General features: G+C 38.8%; 2 protein-coding genes across 6 annotated transcripts; one reads left to right on the top strand and one right to left on the bottom strand.

The window, feature by feature from the left end:
• Positions 1–635: 635 nt before the first annotated feature.
• Positions 636–5,175, bottom strand: LOC131672916 (ubiquitin-like-conjugating enzyme ATG10). 2 transcript variants are annotated; one of them, XM_058950454.1, is made up of 6 exons: positions 5,137–5,157; positions 4,816–5,029; positions 3,292–3,470; positions 2,797–3,031; positions 1,350–1,518; positions 637–1,046 (listed from the first exon to the last, which is right to left on the bottom strand). In XM_058950454.1, exons 3-6 carry the CDS (start codon positions 3,412–3,414, stop codon positions 938–940), a joined length of 636 nt encoding a protein of 211 aa, XP_058806437.1. In that variant the 5' UTR covers positions 3,415–3,470; positions 4,816–5,029; positions 5,137–5,157; the 3' UTR covers positions 637–937. The 2 variants fall into 2 exon arrangements, with proteins under 2 accessions (XP_058806438.1, XP_058806437.1); XM_058950455.1 differs by lacking the exon at positions 4,816–5,029 and having other exon boundaries at positions 636–1,046; positions 5,137–5,175.
• Positions 5,176–5,728: 553 nt separating this feature from the next.
• LOC131672921 (single-stranded DNA-binding protein 3) lies at positions 5,729–20,415 on the top strand. 4 transcript variants are annotated; one of them, XM_058950472.1, is made up of 14 exons: positions 5,729–5,990; positions 7,310–7,382; positions 7,456–7,517; positions 7,603–7,687; positions 7,827–7,868; positions 8,195–8,278; positions 10,159–10,266; positions 10,974–11,057; positions 11,131–11,179; positions 11,797–11,826; positions 12,867–13,090; positions 13,168–13,338; positions 13,413–13,613; positions 14,445–16,636. In XM_058950472.1, exons 1-14 carry the CDS (start codon positions 5,935–5,937, stop codon positions 14,451–14,453), a joined length of 1,278 nt encoding a protein of 425 aa, XP_058806455.1. In that variant the 5' UTR covers positions 5,729–5,934; the 3' UTR covers positions 14,454–16,636. The 4 variants fall into 4 exon arrangements, with proteins under 4 accessions (XP_058806455.1, XP_058806453.1, XP_058806454.1 ...); XM_058950470.1 differs by lacking the exon at positions 14,445–16,636 and adding an exon at positions 18,294–20,415 and having other exon boundaries at positions 5,731–5,990; XM_058950471.1 differs by lacking the exons at positions 11,797–11,826; positions 14,445–16,636 and adding an exon at positions 18,294–20,415 and having other exon boundaries at positions 5,731–5,990.
• The last annotated feature ends 1,643 nt before the right edge of the window (positions 20,416–22,058 follow it).

A 22,058-nucleotide genomic window follows, 5' to 3' on the forward strand; every position in this document is an offset into this window, starting at 1 on the left:
TTTCGTCTAGGTCGACTGATGCACATCCAGGAAAAAGAGAGAGAGAGAGAGAGAGAGAGTGTGTGTGTGTGTGAGAGGCGAGAGTTCGATGGCGAAAAAGTGAAATATCAAACTCGATTTGGCGACAGGAGCCGCGTAATGAGGCAGCCAGCAGCGTTGACGACAACTCCGCGAGGAAAATGGGTCAGCCGATGACTTTTCGCCCCGGGGCTGGGAATCCCTGGGAATTCCCGTGGGCTGACCCTCTTTCATTCAGTTTTCTTTTTCATTTGAGTTTGCTCCTCGCGATCCGCTGTTCTACACGTTTTCCGCTGAAATTCGAAAAAACAATTGGCCGAACGGAAAATTGCAAGGTACGTTATATTAGCGATGATCCGACACGAGCGCAAATGATCGCTTAATTGTCCATTTACAACAGCGCGGTCGATTGCATTATGCATAGTCTTGCGCAAGATCCGAGATATAACTTGCGAATGATGTTTTTGTCGTCGGCAAATATTTGTACTTTTAATACCGAAGAAGGAAGCGGCAGCGCTGACCGGCTGGTTTATCTGCAAAACCCTTCCCTTTGGATTGATGGTCCTCCAGCGGCGTGGATTCTTGGATAACGTTTGACAATTTGGTCGATCTCAAGCGCTATTTTCGCTACGGGAAATCGTGAAGAAACGAAGGTTGCGCGAAGGTCTCTAGATCATCAATTATTAGTCTATTTGAGTTTGTAAACGAGCTCCCGCAGTTTCTGCGGTTTTCGCTTACACGCGTGCACGCGTGCACTCGTGTTTCCGCATTGGCAGCAGGCGCAAACGCATACATGTACAGACCAATAAAAAAACTTTATTAAAAGATCACATGGACGACGCCAGGCGCGGCCGCACTCCAGGCGCAACGACGATCGTCACGGCGGATTAGCATGTCGTTAGAATTACAAAATGCCCGATTAAGATTCATCGGCCTCTCGCATTGTCAGCTTGAAGTAGTCGGGCGGCAGTTTGAGTCCCAGAGCCGCTGGACCGACTGCACTTAGCCAGCTGACCAACTTGTTGGCACTGAAACAGACATGTGTATGCGCGTGAAGGAAGGAAAACCAGATTGGAATTTCTCCGGCGGCCGAGCCGAAAACTGTGTCGAGGTCGAGAGATATGTTCATTGTATTACGCGTATTTTTTTTCGGATATATCGTCGTGCATATTCATTTTGCCTTGAGCGCTTCCGACCGCAAAGAATGCAGAGCCCCCCGTTTGACGAACGCTGACGGGCGCAGCTCGTCGTGCGCAGCGCGAGTTTTGCGTTTCGTTCGCAAAACCAGGCGCTGACTGTCGCCGGAGCGCGCTGGCGCCTATTTTACGCACCTTCGAGAAGCCATTTGCAGAAGCTCACGCGAGCCACAGGGATGCAGATGGAGGAACGGTCGGCCGAGGATCGGATGAATGGCCTGGGACAGCTCGCTGTGGGCCAACTTGTCGCCCGACGTCAGGCGTTGGGCCGCCTCCACGCTCACTGCATTGATGCCAGGAGAGTCTGCGAGAATGTCGGGCAAACCAATAAGAACATTGAGTCGGACTTTCAAGTGAAGATATCGGAGCGCGGAAGCCTCGTTTCCGTTGCCAAATTGTTCGCTCGGCTGCCACGGAGCCCGATTTTGCCATGACAACAGAGCAAACTTTTCTTCGCCGCGCGTATCAATTCGATTTCTCGCGTTTTCCTCTTTCGCTTCTCTCAGCGCGGACGCATCTCTAGACGCATAATAGACCTTCAAGTGCACGACCTCGATTTGAAGAACCATTTTCTTAAAGTATAATTTTCTCAGTTCAATTTCTATTTATACAGATTGGTCTTGCATTGAGATTAGCCCTAACATTCCGCTAGCGAACGGAACGGCTATTATCGCTAATTCTCTAATGTCTCGAGAATCGCCGATAATTCCAATTTTCTTCAAATCGCACTTCCGACAATGTCCGCTTTATTCGGCAACGTCAAAATCTGCGTGATCAAGTGAACACATCTGTACGAAAGTTTGAACGCGTGAAAACAAAAAAAAACAAAGAAAAAAAATCGGACGCCCTCTCTCTCTCTCTCTCTCTCTCTCTCTCTCTCTCTCTCTCTCTCTCTCTCTCTCTCTCTCTCTCTCTCTCTCTCTCTCTCTCTCTCTCTCTCTCTCTCTCTCCCTCTCGCTATCTCTTTGCGATATTACGCGAACAGCGGCTTAAAGGGATGCACGTCGAAACAATCGCCATCTACTCTTCCAGATTAAGGTCTAGTGGTGATCAGGCCGTCGATTTCAGCATTATGACTTCTTTTTTTCCTGCGTGGCGATGGAATGATTTTCTCTCTCGCTCTCTCTTTTAAAAGATTTTCGAAATCGAAAACTTCAACGCGGAGTTTCTTGTCGGTCGTGAAAGCACCGCACTTTATTCGATTACTTTCGTAATTAGCGCGACATCAAAAGTTAACGAATCCCATTGAATTCCCGTTGAATTATCGCTGTCGTTTAAAACCGTTAACATAAAATTACAGCTGTCGGCGATACCGACTGCTACTCTATCAATATTCATCGCAGCAGATCGTACGAATAGGGGCAGTGCTGCTCTCTGACGATTCAAATCGACGAGGCGCAGGGTACTGCAGAAATCTAGAATGCCGCGAAATCTTCGCGGTCGTTGTCCAAGCTAATCAAAAACTTTTCGAACGTGCCCTCCTCTGCCCCCCGAATAGAAAGGGGGAAAATCCTCGCTTTCGCGGAACGTTATAAAACGCTCTGAGCACTTGGAAAACAACGGCCGCAGTCTCGTAACTTACCGGCGCACCATCCGTTAAAGTAAAGTACCGGAACGCTATAGCTCATGGACCACAAAACATGATGCTCGATGATCAACGGCCTCTCGTTGGCGCTGGACATCTCGTAAGGATCTGTACACGTCTCCAAGCTCTTGTTCCATTCATCTTCCTCCTGCTCTTTATCTCTGTCTATCAGGCAGTCGCTCGGAATGTACGTCTTCACTCGGCGCTCCAAGTACGCCTGGCCTGCTGATCCCTGCCCTCGCGACAAAAGCATGACATTTATTTTTTTTAAACAACGCCGAGTGCCGACTTTCCGTCGTCGACCGCTCGGAGTGCGCGCGCGTCGCGCTGAAAATATCAAAAGTCCTATATTTAGAAAATCCGGCGCACACACGTGACGAGCCGTGGAGTTGTTGCCGCTGGCGTGCTTAAGCACGAGACAGCGAGCGCGCGACGAGCAATTGGTCGATCGATGGCGCACCCGCTAGACGCACGGACGTTGTCGCGGTATACCTTGTCTCCTGAAAATCGCCAGTGATCCGAAATTTCGTCCGACAGCCTGACCAGCTCCTCGGCGTAGGCCACGAACGCCTCCCACGTGATCGTACCTGGCCCGTCCATCTGCGCACCGCGCATATATATCTCGGCGTATTTCGATGCCTTGTCGCTCCGCCTCGTGGCCCATTGTTGTACTGCGAATCACAAGAATCGATTGACCGCTTCTTCAGGCATTGTTTTTCGGTGATTCCAGAGCAACAGCGCGTTTTTCTATTTTTTTCGTCTCGGTGCTCGAATTTTAAACGTCCATGCGAATGCGTACTACAGCCCGCGAGCAAAGAGCGCATCTATTCTCTCAATCCAGGCGCGCTGCGTGTGCGACTCGAGTACGAGCCCAAGGCTAAACGTACTCCCCCCCCCCCCCCCCCCCCCCCCAAACTAGTTCCCTGGATCGAAAATGAGAAAAAAAGACATTTCCATGAAGAAAAATTAGTTTTCTTTGTGCATTGACGACGAAGAGGGACGAGAAAAGGAAGGTGAGTTTTCAGTTTTCTCCGTAGCTACGCGAAATAGACGTTTTAATTGGCAACACGTTCGCATATTCCATCTCCCTACCCTGCGATTTTTCGGGAAACTTTCCCTTCGTTCATAGTGTAATGTGTTGGAACGAGAGAGGAGAGAGAGAGAGGAGAGAGAGAGAGAGAGAGAGAGAGAGAGAGAGAGAGAGAGAGAGAGAGAGAGAGAGAGAGAGAGAGAGAGAGAGAGATGAAATTGAAAAAAGGGGAAGCAATACAAACTCCGCTACTGGCAATGTGTTCTCTCTCTCTCTCTCTCTCGCCCCACCATGTTGCCAGTGCGCGCGCGCCGACTTTTATCGATAGCAGCGGCAGCAGCCAGCCGACTTCCCCTCTTTCGCTTTCGGTCAGGTTGGGTATATCACCAAAAGGCAGAGGCGCCGGTAGAACAGGGACGGCGCGAGCCGCCGCTGCGGCTGCATATGTAATGCGAACTCTATTTTTTTTTTGCAGATGCGTTATGAGTTTATCGCTCGGGAAAACGTAGTACGATACCGATGAAATGCTCGCGAGTTTTTTTTGGAAAAGAACGAGTGACTTTTTAAGGATCGAATGTGCGAATTTTTTTTCGCATCGACGATACAGTGAGGTAACGTCGACATGAACCTTTTCCGTTTCGATGGCTAACGTCAGAGATGTTTCATAACAACCGTAATCCTACGTCGAAAATACTTAGCTAATTACATGCTGAACAATAGCATTTTTGCGTTAATTTGCGAATACTGTAAAATTTTTTATTAAATGTTAAATTTCGAAAATTAATGCAAAGCGCTTGTTGTAAAATACAAAGAAAAACTATTCAGCAGCCGCACACTCTGCAAGAGTCTATAAGTGGCAGCTAAAGTGAGAGAGAGCGCAACTTTGGTCTACCTCTCACTCAACCAGTGCACCACTGCATCTGGACTTAACTATACGCTGCGCAAGCAGCAGCAGCAGCAGCAGCTACGAGACGCAGGTATAATACCTATAAAATTGGTCCCTGTGCAAGGCGACGCCAATGGCAGATGCGCGGCGGCCGGCGGCGGCGGCGACGGCGGAGAGAGTAGGCGGAATGCACACTTAGGCTTTTGCCTATGTATTCGTGTGTACGACGCTCAGACTCGCTGTCGCCCTGGACATTACGCAGAGGAACCACTTGTCGCGCGACCTTTGTCAATGCTGACGATGACGATGATGCGCTTTGAGCGTTGCGCAAAATTTTACAAGCGTGTCGGTATCACGCGAGAGAACAAAAATAAAATTTTGCACTTCTTTTTCCAAGAAAATTATTACGTGCACGTATTACCTTGACGAATCCGAATTTTACGTCCCTGACGACGGCGAGATCACCACCACACATACGCGCGAACGAATTATTGATGCGCGCGCAACTCGTATATGTATATATAACGCACATAGACATACTGAAAGAGAAAGAAACTATTGGCAGAATATCGCCTAACCTAATCTCTCGCTTGTGCTTAACCTCCCACGTATGATATGCCGTTTAGTCGCTATAGCTATGAGTATACATAGATATGCACACCTCTTTCTCTCTATCGTGCTCATTTTTAATGTTAAATTTAGAACGAAAAAAGTAATAATCGAGTTGAATATCGGATCAGACATGTGTCGAATGTAAAATGAAGATTTGATGAAGTAAATGAAGAAAGACTAAGTTTACATATTAGCAAGGTCAAAGCATCCGAAATGAAAAAGAAAAAATAATAATAATAATAATAATGAGCTAGCAAGAAAGAGCGAGAAGCGGAGAACGAGAGAGGCAAGAGGGGGGAAACGCTTGTGCGCAAGGGCGGCGACACTAGCCATTGCTCTCTCTCTCTCTCTCTCTCTCTCTCTGTTGCTCTGTGGCTCATGCATTGGCGGCGACGTAGTAGAAGCGACGCTCACCGACTCTCCAGTAGTGTGTGCGATGCAGGCTCCGAAGCTGTTTCTCTCGTTGTCGCTGCGTCGGCGGACACTTCTAGGTTAACCAAACGTTCTTCCCACCAGGGAAAATTAAAGTTTGGTGGTTTGTTTTTTCGGTTTAGTGTGGCTGAAGGGGTGTGTTTTGAAAAACTGTTTAACGATAAAACGATAGACAATGTACTCCAAGGGGAAGGGTTCAGCCGTACCTTCGGACAACCAGGCCAGAGAGAAGTACGTATTTCACAAATAACGATGAATTTTCGCATACCTAGCTATGTTATTATTGTTTGTGCGCGTCTGTGTGTATGTGCCTAACAATTTGTTAGAGGAATTCCACGTCACGACTTGTTTTTACGTTCAGCAGCGTTAATCAAATGCATAATAATCGTCGCGCGTAATATTTTTGCCGGAGTGTTCTAAAGCTTTTTTTCAAAATCGATAGACTCCACTGAGCACAGATAAACACGCGTGCAACCTAACCTCCTCTGCGATAGGTTTATGTGTGCCGGGGATACCGACAGCTAAGTGTGTGTGTGTGTGTATGTGTGTGAGATCGCTTACAGAGCTCCCGTTATTTACTCGGCCTCGCACAACAAAGTGTGCCATGCGCTAGCGAGAGAAAGAGAACTTCGTCGGACCTGCGCGCGTGAAAGCCGCTTTTACTGTGCAACGACAAGATGACGCGAAAGTATATATATTGCTTATATACCTGGCTCAGCTGATGCACAGTGTTGGATGCGACTATGTTACCGACTGAGTTTGTCTCTTTGCTTCGAAACCCAACCCTCTAAAGTAATTCGTGATTACCAACAATTGTTTAGTTAATTATTACTATTCAATTCGTTTTTGTTTGAAAACGAGATCCGATTTTTACCTGGTACTCATTCACTGAAAACATTACCGATAGAGTAGAAATAAAAGTACACCAATTTAATTGACGATTCGTGCTCTCCAACAAGTTAATCTCTCTTTACGAATTCCGTGAGTAGCCCCAGTTCAAAACCAATGCTTGTTTGAAAAAAGAGATAAGGAGGAAGACGCGATCAGTCGATTTGAGCACCCCTGACGAGATCCGGGAGAGACCCTGTCTGCCTGCCTAGCTGTCGGCGCGTTCTCTCGCTTGCGCGTCTTATTTCCTCTCTTGGTGCTAGGGCTATTGCCTCCGCCTTTCTCCGTGCCGCTTGCTTGCTTGCCGCCTGACGATGACGATTACGAGGGGGAGAGAGGAGGAGTTCAAGCGAAAAAAGAAAGAGAGTGAACAGACGACGGCCCTGTCCCCCTTCGCCGAATGCAGCGCCACCTTTCCGCGCCACCTTGAGTTTTCGCGTACTCTCTCGGCGACTTATTTTTTGGTCAATCTATGGGTTCTAATAATTTTTGACCCCTATTTTATTTGTTAAATGGATAGATAAGCCAGACGCGATTATTTTGGATGATTTACTAACCTAATGATTGATACTACGGAATTCTCATTTTTCCGCTGCTTTAGCTTAATATAAAATTTGTAAAAAGACTAATGTAGGTTCTAACGATTATTTTATTTTTTACAGATTAGCTTTATATGTTTATGAATACCTGTTACACATTGGTGCGCAGAAAGCTGCTCAAACGTTCTTGTCAGAGGTAAATTGACAATCTTTTACGAATCTCCGTCTGATATTCAGCGTATTAATGTACACTGTTTTCCAAATTATAGATTCGATGGGAAAAAAACATATCGCTAGGCGAACCTCCAGGATTTCTTCACTCTTGGTGGTGGTGAGTATCTGAAAAATCAATATTATTAATTCGCAACGTCATACGTTCTATAAAAGATGATAATTTTGCCGTCTGTTGTTTTCAGTGTATTTTGGGACCTGTACTGCGCGGCACCCGAGCGTCGAGACTCATGCGAACACAGTAGCGAAGCCAAAGCTTTTCACGATTATGTGAGTATATAATTTATTAGGTCGATAATAATTTTCCTTTTTGTGATTGACTGAGAGCGTAACTTAAGAAAGAGACTACGATAAAAAAAAGAAAGCATTTGATCAATTGTATTTATACGTTTTTTTTCTCTAATTTTAGGGATTTGTAAACAGTGGTTATGGAGTTAATGGAATTGCGCACGTAAGCATAACATGACTATTTCTATATCTTTGTTGAAAAAATGTAGATCGTTTCATACAGAGTTCTATTTTATTTTTTTCTTGTATTTGATGAAAGAAATGTACCAAATGCTACTAGTTAGTTCATAAATTTGTCAAAATCTGTTACTCTATTTTCATAGCGAAACCATTAAAAAAATATGTATATGAACATGCAAATTTGAATAATATAATCTAAGTATGATAGCACATGTAAAATGAGAAAGAAGATTTAACGAATGAAAAATTAGGTATTTGAAAAATTTTATTATAAGCTGTTGAAAGACTAAGATTGATGCACATTTGCAGAATGCCGGACCCGCGCCTTCGCCGCTTGGACAAATGCCACCGAATGACGGCATGCCCGGCGGCCCAATGCCTCCTAACTTTTTCGTAAGTCGCTATTGGATACTTTTTTATTTTTTCCCAAATTCCTTAACCATCATCGCCTTTCGCGACTAGATACTTTCTAGTTTTTCATGACAAGCGACTATATACATTTTACTAATGGTCGTTATAACTTTATGCAAGAAGACGTTGTACAGTTTCTAACTATAAAGAGTTAAGTCCCTTGTTACGCAAATGTCTTGAATTTTATGAAATTGATAATTAGTTAACTCAGCGGGAATATGCACTCTCAAAATTTTCTTTATGTATGATACGGTAGAATTTATTCCACGATAAACATTAAAATACTTAGTCGCTAAAAATCGATAATAAATTTGCGTGTTATATTTCACTCCTGAAATGATAAAAAAGTACATATTCTTATTCCGATTCATTGTGTCTCTTCAAAAATCTATTAGATTTTTGAAAAAGTGAAGAACTTTGCGGATTGAATTACTTTTGTCAATCAATTATATATAAACGCCGAATATATCGTCTCAACGTCTTTATTTCTTATTTTGTGTTATTGTTTATCGCGCGTCCATTCCCTCGAAGTCCGATGTGTACTTTGTCTTACATAATTAATGTATATATTTATATATTTTCAATTATTTGTGCCTCTTTCAAGTTCATAATCATAATGCATAAAAGAAGAATTGTAAGAATATTCATTGACACTGAAAAATCAAAGCGCGTCCAGGAAAAGTGTAACAATTTGTTTCATATTGTATCCACAAAATCGAATCAATAAAATCGATGCACACTTTTCCATGTCACGCTTTGAAGATAACATCGAGAGTTCGCTTTTGCTTACGCGGTGAACGAAATCATTTGCAATATATGCATTATACGTTTTACTGTCCTCATTGAAAATTAGTAACAATAATATATTGAATGTTTTATTTTTCTCCAAGGAATGTTTGTTTAGTGGACATTTCACATATATATATATATATATATATATATATATATATATATATATATATATATATATATATATATATATATAATATAATTTCCTATAGAGAGATGTTTTAACATTTAAATAATTAATTCTGTTATTATTTGATAAAGATTAGAGAAAAAATTTTACTTCAAAAACAGAAAAAACTAAATATATCTCCACTGCTTGTCTAATCTATATTTATGTACACTCATGAATATCTTCTTCTGTCTATACCTAACACGTGTATGTGCATTCGTGTATGATGTTATATTTATATGTCATGGGCTACGTAGCGAGTCTTCTCTCTTTTCTTTCTTTTTATCGAAATCACTCAGACGGATGGATGTTAGATATAGTTTTTAGAAACAACGCAGCAACGGGAAAAACATATGAAAAATATATGAATCGAAGCTTGCTTAGTTAATTGTAGTATGTCTAGTTAATACACTGCGTGAGACATAGTCAAAATGAACATGTAGGTAATGCATAAATTAGAATAGGTGCACATAGTTGACCACCTTAATTGTTTAAAGACTCAAGGAACCAGTGGAAGTAATTTTTCGGTTTGACTTGTCCGAAATGAATTTCTTTTTCAAATTAATAAGATGATCATGTGCATGGCAACAAATACAATTTTCAAAATTTAAAAAGCAGATTTTTACGAGAGAATTATTTGCGAATTTTCGGTAAATTAATGTTACTATTAAGCGGTTTAACCTTTTCAAACTCAAGTCTGCTATCATCGTTTCAGAGTTTCGGCTTTCTGAAAGTTCAACGATACGTATGAAAAGGTTGATCCGACTACCAACTAAATCTCACACATTCATCATCAATCTTCCCCCTCTCGAATGAATTGTCGCGGATCGCGTCGCGAGATTTTTTTTACGCGTGTACGTGTCTGTTGCTAAATGTCCGGCATATTTTGCGTTGCTTGTTGCAGAACAACTCGACAATGCGACCATCTCCGCCCACACACCCCTCATCACAGCCATCTCCCCAGCACCCCCAGCCACCCCCGCCCCCACACTCGCAGATGATGTCCGCTCAGGTAAGCTGCCTCTTTCATTCAGTGAACGAAAAAAGCTTTCATTCGTCGTCTCTCTCTCTTTCTCTCTATCCCTCTCTCTCTCTCTCTCTGTCCCTCTCTCTATCTTTCTATGTAGTGTTGTGTGCACCCTATTCTTGTTTTTCCTTCCGCCTAATTGTTTTGTTTTACAACGTTATTGAATGCTCATCTTTGTGAAAATTTTGACATTCAGTACTTGTTGAGCGAAAATCGCAAGCATTCATTGCAAACGAAGTCACCGCCGTGGATATATCTTGCTTCTCCATCTCTATTCTCTTCCCCCTCAACCATCATTTAATTTTATGTTTTTCTGTAACACTGGTTCTTTGGTTTGTGTGCTGTTAAATTTGTTCTGTCTTGATTTTGGGATAAAATCCTTGTATATGAGTTGTACCCTTCCCTCATCCTGTAAAAAAATGAAATAAAGGAATTATTTATCATCGTGTGTAACAAACTTCGTTAAAATTTTGAATGAGCAAGCGAACCATTAATAAAACACTTTTTATAATGCGACTTTTATTTCTATTTGAAAATGAACAGACACCAACGTGAATTTATATTAATGCTTGTTTCGCCTTTCATACTTATATTTGGTGGTTGATTCGATAGTTAATTTTGGCTTTTGTTGCAGCTTTCTTTACAGGGTCTATCATGAGTTAATATTCACGTTTGATATGTCATTGTTACAGTTCCCAATGCAAGGTCCTAGATATCAAGGACCAGGACCACGACCAGGAAACATTCGTATGCCGATGGGCAATGAATTCAATGGGGTAAGTCGATAAATCTATATCGTAGGATACGTTGATTATATGAGAATACTCATGAGCTATTTTATTTTTTTAGCCACCGGGACAACCAATGATGCCTAACAGTATGGATCCAACTAGACAAGGTGAGTCCGCATCGTCACGGTAGTTTGTTGATCAAAGAGTTTTACTTTTTGGCATTGAGAAGCGTTGCAGAACAAAAAGGAGAATGGCATTTATTATTATATATAGACGCATGCGTATCAAAAACCACACAGCAATATATTTTTATATTATTAATCGAGAGAAAGTAATATATTATTCTTTTTTTGACATTTTTTTTTGGATTGGATTGCTGTGATGTGGAGTGGACTGGTTTTTGAACTGTCTAGTGGCAATTTTTTTGTAACAGTGGTTCCATCGAACGTATTTTGACTTTATTTTTTTTGTTACCTTTTTTATATCTTCGAATCGCTTTCGCAGTAAAAGTAAAAATTGAAGTGTTTTTGTTTTCCTTTAGTATTTTGAAGAAATTCTTTCTGAATTCACGCTTCACGAGATTAATTTATTCATTACTCCGAACTTTTTAACAAACTGTCATTCACAAATTTCTGGAAAGATTCTGTTTTTTCCAAAAAAAAGATAAAGAGAAAAGAAAATATCTATGCCACATGCATAAATAACTAGGCTTTTTGTTATTCGCCATTTGATTGATCTGACCTTACCTACCTGCCGTACTAATGTGTGCTCTTGTGTTCCTCAGGCGAAGCTGCAGATTTTGTAGGGTGGCAAGGTAGGAAGCAACCCAGCAAATTGAATTCACACTGACATGACTTTTAGAGAACAGTCTTTCCTTTAATCTTTTTTTTCATATTCATCTACACTCAATTTCATACTAATTGCTTTTGCTTCTTTTTTTATGTTCTCGTTTATTGTCACCTTATGTTTTTGCACTGGCTTCGCCCAGTTTACTTGCAGAGCATGAAAAAGTTGGACTTTTAAAAATCCTATAAATAATTCCAATTTCTGAAAAAAAAAAAAATTTTCGTTGATATTTCGGTTATTCTTCATACATCACACAGCCATACTTAAATTATGCGTTAGCATGAGCCAGCCATTTGATTGTTTCTCAACAATACAAAAAGAAACATTTTTTTTACAATAAAAAACGCTTTCCACTTCAATATTACTTTCTACACATGTAAGTTAATCGAAAGTAGTGGTAGTGCTTTATGATTTTATTAATATTTATGTTTGCCCATAGTTCCATCAGTTAGATTGCTTTTTTCCACGCGTACACTCGTAATTTCATGTATCTTTGCTTGATGCCGCACCTGCCTTGCACCGTTAGGATCATTGCTGCACCAGCATGATTATTTGCTTTGCTTTATGTATTATTTAAGACAGAGCTAAGCTTCCAAATTGAAACTTCTAACGATAACATTCAAATTATGTCAGTGTTGATGATCATGATCAGTATAAAAGTGAACCAATTACCTAAAAATATAAATACATAAATCTGTGATGAGATATGAATTAGGATAGAAAGGCATGGTTATTTCTTTTTATATTGTACGATGAAACGAAAAAAATCTTAAAAGAAATAAGCATGTAAAAATAGAAAAATGTAGCTTTAACTCTGCTCACCAGCAAAAAAAAATGTCACTGCACCAAGCCCGATATAAGTGATTAACAGCCAAATAACGTACACAAAGTCCAAAAATAAAATGAAAATAATCGTTCAGAAAAGATTTAAAATTACGCACCCTCTCAAACGTTATCAGCGAAACATCCGTCAAAACGAAATCAACATAAATTTTCTGATTGATTTAGGTTCGCCTGGCATGAATATGAATCCACGAATGAATCATCCAAGGGCTGGTCCAGGTGGTATGCCACCAATGGGTCCTGGTACATATGGACCTGGATTGCGAGGTCCACCGCCTAATAGTAATCTTGCACCTGGAGGCCCTGGTGGCCCTGGTGGTGCTGGAATGCCGCCTATGAGTATGGCTGGACCAGGTGGTCGACCACAATGGCAACCTAACACTTCGACAGTAAGTATAGTAAAATATCTTTTAAAAATGAAACAGACGATGAAATATGAATTAATTTGGATTTTTTTTTCATTTAGCCAATGAATTATTCGTCATCTTCGCCTGGTAATTATGGTGGACCACCAGGTTCGACGGGGCCCCCCGGTCCAGGAACACCAATAATGCCAAGTCCGCAAGATAGTAGTAACAGCGGAGGCGAGAACATGTACACGATGATGAAACCCGTTACCGGTGGCAACATGCCTGGCGTAAATATTTACTCGAATTTGATTTCTTAATATCTTATAAAAAATAGGAATAAAATAATGATTTGTATTTCAAGGATTTTCCGATGGGAGGTGGCCCAGAAGGTGGACCTATGGGACCGATGGGTCCAAATACGATGGGTCCTGTGCTAAATGGTGACGGTCTTGATGGCATGAAGAATTCGCCTGCAAATGGTGGCCCAGGAACGCCACGAGAAGATAGCGGTAGTGGCATGGGTGACTATAACCTTAGTGGATTTGGTGGCCCCGGCGAGAATGTGAGTCAACCGATTAATCGCTTTTCTTAGTGCCTTCTCTATCTCACTTTCGTAGTTTTTTTATACTTTCTCTTTTAATTTTGCATTGTACATATTAAAAACCATTCGCTCGCGGTTGGAAATTGGGATTCATTGCTGACGCTGATATTTGGACAAGTTTTTTTTTATTTTTGATTCTTTTTTTGCAGCTTTTAATAATAAATTTCTTTGTGTTAAGTCAAAGAAAATTTTTTTATGATGCTTTCATGGCGGGACATTTGATTGATGTATGACTTGTTTTCTTTGGTTTGCCTCTTCTTATACTGTCGATCTTATACTTTGAATAAATGAAACTTTGTTTTATTGCTTTCTTGCACTCTGGTATTTGAATAACATTTCACATATTGGCTTACGCCAAACTTTGCAAATACGTGATTGCGTCCATGGTTTTAAAATTGTAAAGAAATTTTTCAATCACGATGAAAACTGATTCACGCATAAAATGAATTATACTTTTATTTTTAAGACTATGAAAGTCTATTTATTTTGAATCAAATACATAATTGCAATAAGTTATGTTCTAGTATCTAATACGCAAAATAAAACTGCAATTTTCAACGTGTAAAATATCGAATGTTGCATTTATAGTATGGACTATGTCACTCATTTATTTCATAATTCTGGGTAAACACAGTCTTATTAATGGTTTATGGGATATTTAACAATGTGTAAGGCATTGTTTACCTTTTGTTTTAATTTGCATTCCATGCGTATAAGTTTTATGAGGATTAATAAATGTATGGAAATCAGAAAAATTTAATCGTTTAAATGCATGTTCTGTATTTTCGACAGTTTTTTTAAATCGCAACCAGGACGCAACTAGTGGAGGAAACAAAACAATGCAGGATCACTGAAAGAAAAATATGATAAAAAAGGACATACCGATAAAATGTTCGCATAAAATAAAAAAATGTCCGAATCGTGTTTACTATCAATAATGCACAGAGTTTGAGAGAAACGAGCAAACAGATGAATAAGAAATATTCTTCTTTTTTTTAATTATTGTTATCGCGTTTTTATAAAGGAACAACTGAGAAAAAAACGAAATACGTATAATTGCATTTGTTGTCACTTGCACCTACCTGCTTTTGAGGATAGGTTAGTTTTTAATTAAGCAGGACTTTTTATATTGATATAAAATTTACTTAATATTAATTCGATTTCTACTGTTGTAGGCTATTTTGTATCATGCTTTACTAATACTCACGAGGTTGTATAAATAGGATTTACAGTCCTATTTTATTATCGTGATTTTTAGATTTTTACATTGGCCCTTTTTGGTTTGTTATTTTTTATTATATCATTAACCATTCTAAAGCAATAACCAGCACTTTTGACGATAAAATTACAAAATCAAAAAGGGTTATATCTATACATTTACACGTAACTTTAAAATTGGTATAGAAAGTCTAGATCCTATTTATATTTATTTAAGAAATTTTAGAAAGTAAGTTAATCAGCTGTTGCTCGTGACTGGTTAGACTGTCGTGATTAAGATAAGTAACTTAACATTTTTCTAAACAAATTCGTCATGTAAAGATGAACAAATTTTTTGCTTGAAAGTAATAACAGTTGACAATTCTTGCCAAATAATTATAGTCTTTTCACCATTAATAGGCATCCATACTTGCATTTGTTTGCTCATTATAGGTTCGCGATCGCGAATTAAAGTCGAATGGCAAACCGCTCAGTCAGCAATTTAAAATTAAAATTTTGTTTGGTCATCGAGAAATTAAAATTGAGACATAGAAAGATTAGTCGAATTTAAATATTTCAATTGGATATTCAGTGATCAATTAATGCATATAATGCGTATACTATTACGAAAATTGTACAAATACAGATGACGAATCGTACTTAATTCTCAAACACTTTCATATAGCACGAAAGTATTAAAATTGTAGATAGTTAGATTGTGTGAGCATATATAATTTATATTGTTTAGATAGTTACAACGCTGGAATGCGATTTGCCGGTCGATCCAATCTTTTTTTGAAATTTGTGCGAATTAATGAAAAAGCGAAATTGTACATAGGAATATTGCTATTTTTTTACAAGAACGTAAAGATATAGACGATATGAGTACTGAACCTGATTGAAATGAATTGAGCGTAAGTAATCGAATAACTGGAAAAAAGAAATCGACAAAAAAAAACTCTGTGACAAGTATCTTGATTAAAAAAAACAAATGAAAAATAAAATACGATAAGCGAAGAAGTCCATCCGTCCGCAGGTGGTTATAGGTCAGTACTGGACTACGAATATGCTGCTATTAGTTTTTTTTTTCAATGATATCTTCACGGATAGATATAATGTTGATAAGAACGACTAATCATCAATTGTACATGGCGAGAAAGAAAACAAAAGCACGTGTATATCCGATTAATTAATCGTTCCAGTGGCACGTTCGTCACGCTCTTTTTCCTCTCGTTATAATCTCTAATATTAATGGTGCTCTTACTTGTACAAATGCTTAAGGTTCAAGGATTTTTGTTGTTGTTGAGTGTGTCGATTTTACAAGAGTGAGTGTTTCTTTTCTTATATTCTTATCTTTGCATACTTTGCACAGAAAAAGGTGTGCACAGCTTGCCGCTGGTGCGCGTTCAAAAAGTATACAAGTGGATTAAGCGATAAAGAAAAATCGTGTGTAATCGATTCAGGTTCCAAGGTTCGTGTTTTATAAAGAAGAACCTTTTCGTTGCTTGAAAAAAAGAAACCTTGCCGCTCGATCTCTTGCCACGCTTTGAATTGAAAAACGACGTGCTTTTTGCCATTTTTTAGAGTGAATTTCAACTCAGTATTTACATTGCACAATACGCGCCTTGGTACCTAGGTTCTCTTATCTCTTTTTTTTTACTTAATTTTACGTGATTTTATTTTACTCCCACGTTGTAAAAATATATTATACGCCTGGTAAAGTTGATATAAGCCTATGCCAAGGGAGAAAAAGAATCGAGACAATAAATGTAATCTTGTTACACTGAGTAAAATTGCATTTTTTCTTTTATTTATCAAAATATGAACTTGACCTTCAGGGTGCTGGCTGCCCGACTATTCATATACGACTATCTGCCAGTCTTGCATTGCATTTTATTTTTATATATTTTTTTTTATTTTGTCTTTTTTTCTCGCGTGCACAGACAGTTTACTCTGTCTAGAATTTCACAATGCATATTTTATTTTTCAATCATGAAATGTGCACTTGCTTAAAGTGCTGGGGGGTCACGGCAAAGCGACCCGGAGGCAAGTATGTCGAAAAGTACACAATCACATAATGTCTGTGCAATCGTTCAAAAGCTTATTAAAAAAAGGTTCTGATAGCGTATGTAGTACTGGCCTGTACTGACCTGTAGCACATGGATGCGATAAAGAACAATGTCGTGAAAGATATCTAAAGAAAAAAGTACAAAAATTATTGCGGACTGTTTGCGAATTTAAAAAACTAGTCAATTATCCACAAAATAATTTTTTTTGCATCTTTTTTTCAATTCTATAATTAATACGATTTTTTTCCTTGTACATGTTAACTTTTAACAGAAAAAATATATAGATATACATGAAAAAAGAAATCGCGAGGTGAGTGTTTGTGCGCACGGGGGGCAGACGAAAGCGAGAACGAGGAGTACAATTTTCTCTGTTTTATTTTTATCTTTGCTAACTTCAAGTTATTATTATAGTTGTTATTATTATTTTTTTGAGAGGTTCATTTTAAACGTCCATGTGTTGTGGGTCAGAGCACTCTGATTCAAAGGAAGTTTTTTATCCACGCAACCCTCATTCCTCTGAAAATTATTTCTTTATTTATTTTTTAATAAAGTCAGCAGTCAATTCAGCATCTCCTTTCGAGCCCCGCCAAAGCACAGCCGCCCATAAAAGCATCGCGCCAATTCATTCTTAAATGTGTATTATCGAAAGAAAAACAACGGTGTTGGAATGGGGACATAAGTCATACAAAATTCTTATCTGAAGGATTCGGTATACATGTTGTTTTATTAACACTTATTTTTTTTTATACATTGCATTTTATGTCGTTTGTAGATGTTGGTCATTTAATTTTTATCTTGAATGTTAACAACAGTTTTTCATTTAGGTGTAGTGAAATTGCACAATTATTACATTTAATCGTCATCAATGTTTGCAAGTCATTTCATTATTTTGTACATACTCATCTATTTTTGTTTTTGGAAACGTGTTTATTGACTGAGTGGCTTACGATTTTAGACGACAAACTATTGATTTGTCGAGCGCTCAGTCAGTAAATAATCGTTGCATCTTGCAGAGTGTTTGGAGTAAACCTACTCTTAGCCAAATAGAAGCTTTTTATGTTTTTACACTGCGGGTCAAAGAACTTTAAAGTCATTAGAATTTCCAAGGAATTCCTTTTCCAACACCAAAACCACTGAGTTAACAGCCTGAGATTGTGACTTTATTGTAAGTTTCATGAAAGGGACGAGTTTCTTTTCTTAAAGTCAAAATCTCGATAAAACTCATGGACATTTCGATAATGAAAAAGAAAAAGGCGCATGGAACCCGTCACTGAATACACGAGTAATCTTTGACACAACGGGTTTAAAAAAGAAATGCCTAGAAACAGTCGGCGGCTGTTATAACTGGCCTTTTTTGTCGTTGGTTGATTCGCAGGACCAGACCGAGTCTGCAGCCATACTGAAGATCAAGGAGAGCATGCAAGAAGAAGCTAAAAGGTTTGAGAAGGACTCGGATCATCCGGACTTTTACATGCAATAATCAGCCGTCGAGGGGATTAAAATCTCGAGGAAAGAACAAATTTTCACAGTCTCACAGCATGAACAAACAAACAAAAATTTTCTTACTCTTCCCGATAAAACTGTCGTCGGAATGGTCGATGGATCTTGAAAAAAAAAAAAGAAAAAAAAAAGAAAAAAAAAGAAAAGTCGTGACATTTAAGACACACAGATACACAGCAAGCACAAAGAAAGTATGTATGTGCGAATCATTCCTTCGGCCTCCATTTGAACGCGGTAAAAGCTGTTGTCGACCGCGAGTAGAAAAATTAACAGAGTTTTCGTGACAAATGAAAAGCGAAACTGATAGCTGCGTTTTTTTTTGTTCATCGTCACTCTTGAAACGATTAGGATGTCTGCATTAAAGGATTAAGTATGGTAGGGAAAAGCAGAATAAGAATTTTATAACGTTGACCTTTGATTCTCGATAGTTTTATCGATTTTTTAGAACGTACGTCATTGCGATCGAGCAGTACGTCTTTCTTAAGATTAAGACAAGAAAAAGCGCGTGAAAAAAAAGAAACAGCGAAGCGTATTAATAGTTGTCAGTGTGTGAATTGACTTTGCTCAAAAAAGTGCGAAGATGTGATGTTTTGGCGAATGGTGCTCAAAACAAAATTCGTTGTTCCGTTCCATGTGCGTCTTGGAAAGAATGAAATTATACGAACGTTTATACAAAAAAAAATTATACAAGTTGATATGTCGGGAGTTACGGTGCAAAATTACGAGCTAGCTACGCGAACGCGGAACATCGAATGCACCATTCGCCAGCAGTTTCTTCAAGGTTTTTTAAGTGAAGTCGACTTTAACAACAGAAAAAAAAAGAATCGAAATAACAGCAAGTGATATGTTAAGGATCACGAGCCGTTTCGATAAATGTATATGTGATTATACCTTCATACGAGGAAAAGAAAAAATATCAGTGATTATATATTCGCACGTGGTATTCGAATTTCTCAACATTAAGCGTAGGGCGGAAACTTCCGTTTAGTTATCTTTCCTTTTTTTCGCGCTGAAGAAGTAAAGATTTTTTTGTACGACGTTGCGGGAGAGAGAGAAAAAGAGTAGGATATTCTATGTAAAGAGAAAGTCGGCCAGTGAGTGAAATACTGACAATGGATACGAGAGCGACACTTTCGTTGGTATGTGCAAAGACGTAACCACGTCCTAATAGAGCGAAGCAATCTCGTCGAAAATTTCCAGAAAAATTTTATACGTATATCTCTTCTTCGTTTTCTTTTTATTCTTTTTTATTTGAAAAGGCGTTATATAACTACTTTCCCTATACTGTGGAAAATCACTATTTTGTTTCTTCATATTGATTTTATATTTATATACTTATAGCCAGCTATATATGTTGTGCATATTTTATTAGTTTTTCAAAATTTTATTTTTAGCGGAATATTTACGCGCGAGCGTATGTTTATTATAATGAAAGGGTTATTATCTAAAGAAATGAAGTAATAAAAAGTATGTCATTCTAAAAAGTGAGAATTAAAAGTTGTATAAAATAAAAATAAATTTATAAGGATTTACAGCTTTTTCTTGCGTCGTTGCAAATGATTATCTTTGTAATAGGCATGGAAAAACTAAAGTCCGCTACTAATAATAAAGTATAACATAAATAGTAACGATAAAAAAAGTAGTTATAGCGAAAAAATATATTAATACTACTACTTCTAATATTAATAATGTGCAATGGTGTCGCTCATGCTATGTAAGATTTTTAATTATATACTTGAGTTTTGTTTTGCTATTCTACAAGAGCGAACTGAAAGAAAGAAGTCAGCTGGGAATTTTCGACGAGATACACATTCCGCGTTTGCTTTATTTACTATTTTTCCCCTGTAAGATAGTCAATCAAAAAAAAATCCATCATCGCAGTTTATTAGAGTATTATTTGTAAGTGATTCGACAATTCCATACGCAGGTTCCGCGTATTATTATGTTAATTTTTAGTGCTTTATGTTCGTCGCATCGACCCCCTTCCTCAGAATCGAGAAATATATAAATATAAATATAATATATATATATATATATATATATATATATATATATATATATATATATATATATATATATATATATATATATATATATATATATACACGTGTGTATATACACACATATATATTTATTTAGGTTTTATTCAGTAATGCATACGTAGGTTTCGATTGTACACTCATTACGGGAAATACTCTCAGCGCAGTCGGGCACTAAATTATTCGAAAATATATCTTGATCAGTTGAGAACGAACGTTCGCGGAGAATTAGGCGGAGAGTCGGCCAGAAGGCTTCGTTAAATACAAATGGGATACGAACCGAGATGACGTTGACAGAAGTATTACTCCAAGTGCAATTCCATATTGCAATAAGCTCCCGCGGAAAAAACTCTGACCGACTGCATTTGAGAGAGCCGAGAAAGCTTGAAAAGGTATTAAAACAATTGAGTCACGAAGAGAGAGAGAGAGTGTACTCTCCCCCCTCCCCCCTCCTCTTAGAACGCTCGCGTGAAATTGCGTTTCTTTTTGGTTCTTTGTACGGCTGGTAAGGCGGTGCAGCTGATTTAGCGGACGCGCGCGAGATTACATGAAAAGCAAAAATAATCTCAACTCGTCTTATGTTCCTTCGTACCAAATGCGGAAAAGAAAAGAAAAGAAAAGAAAGAAAAACGATTTATTTCTTGGAAAAGAAAAAAAAACTGCGGTTTTTTTTTGTTTTTGTTTAGCTCTTAAGTGTAGACGCGAGAATTTTTAGGAAAAACAAGCGCTGTTATAAGGTTGATGCTATATTGAGCGGCGAGAATTCATTGCGTGATGTGCGAGCGCGCGGACCGAGCGACGCGCCTAAGTTCCCTGGGTTTCTTCTCTCCTTTCAGTACTTAAAAGTAAATCTATCGCGACGAAAAAGAATAGAAAAGCGTCTTGTCGCTCGGACCGCGCGCTCTCCTTTGTTCACATTTTCCGTTCGCTTTTCTTTTGTACAGTGTACGGAGACACGCGTACACACACACACACACACACACACACACACACACACACACAGACACACATACACACGATTCGTCCAACGATAAATGCCTCTCGATACCATTATTTACGTAAACAATCATGAAAGATTTGAGGTGTGAGAGTGCGAGGCCAAATAGAGGAAATACCTACTGTTTGGATGAGAAAAAGCGCGCGCAAAACTCACGCATCTTTGAATTCATGCATAATTATTGACATAATTGTAGGTAATCTATATGAATATAGCATCAGTAGCATAAATCAATAGTTACAAGATAATGAAATAAATGTCATCTATCCTACATGATTACTGGCTTGTCATTTTTGTCATTTTTTTTTGTCTGTTTAACCCTCCCGTTATTCCACACCTTGTGCTTAGATTGTTTTCGTTTTCACTCGAGAAGAGTGGGCGCCGATTGGATACCGACGTCGTCTCGTGGTCTCGCCGACACGCCGACTGGTCAACTTCTTTCCTGCGGTAAGTTGCCTTAGTTGCGGTTACCGAAGGCTCTGGTTCATCCTGAGTAACGTTCGTTATGTGCGATTCAACTGAAAGTTCAACTCGACCGTCGCCATTCGTTACTTTCAACCTCGCGGCGCGACGCGTTTTCCAAAACCGAACGCGAACGCGCTAC

The sequence above is a fragment of the Phymastichus coffea genome, unplaced genomic scaffold (genome assembly GCF_024137745.1).
Source record: "Phymastichus coffea isolate CEN01 unplaced genomic scaffold, Cenicafe_Pcof_1.1 PCOF00162, whole genome shotgun sequence".
Taxonomy (NCBI): Eukaryota; Metazoa; Arthropoda; class Insecta; order Hymenoptera; family Eulophidae; genus Phymastichus; species Phymastichus coffea.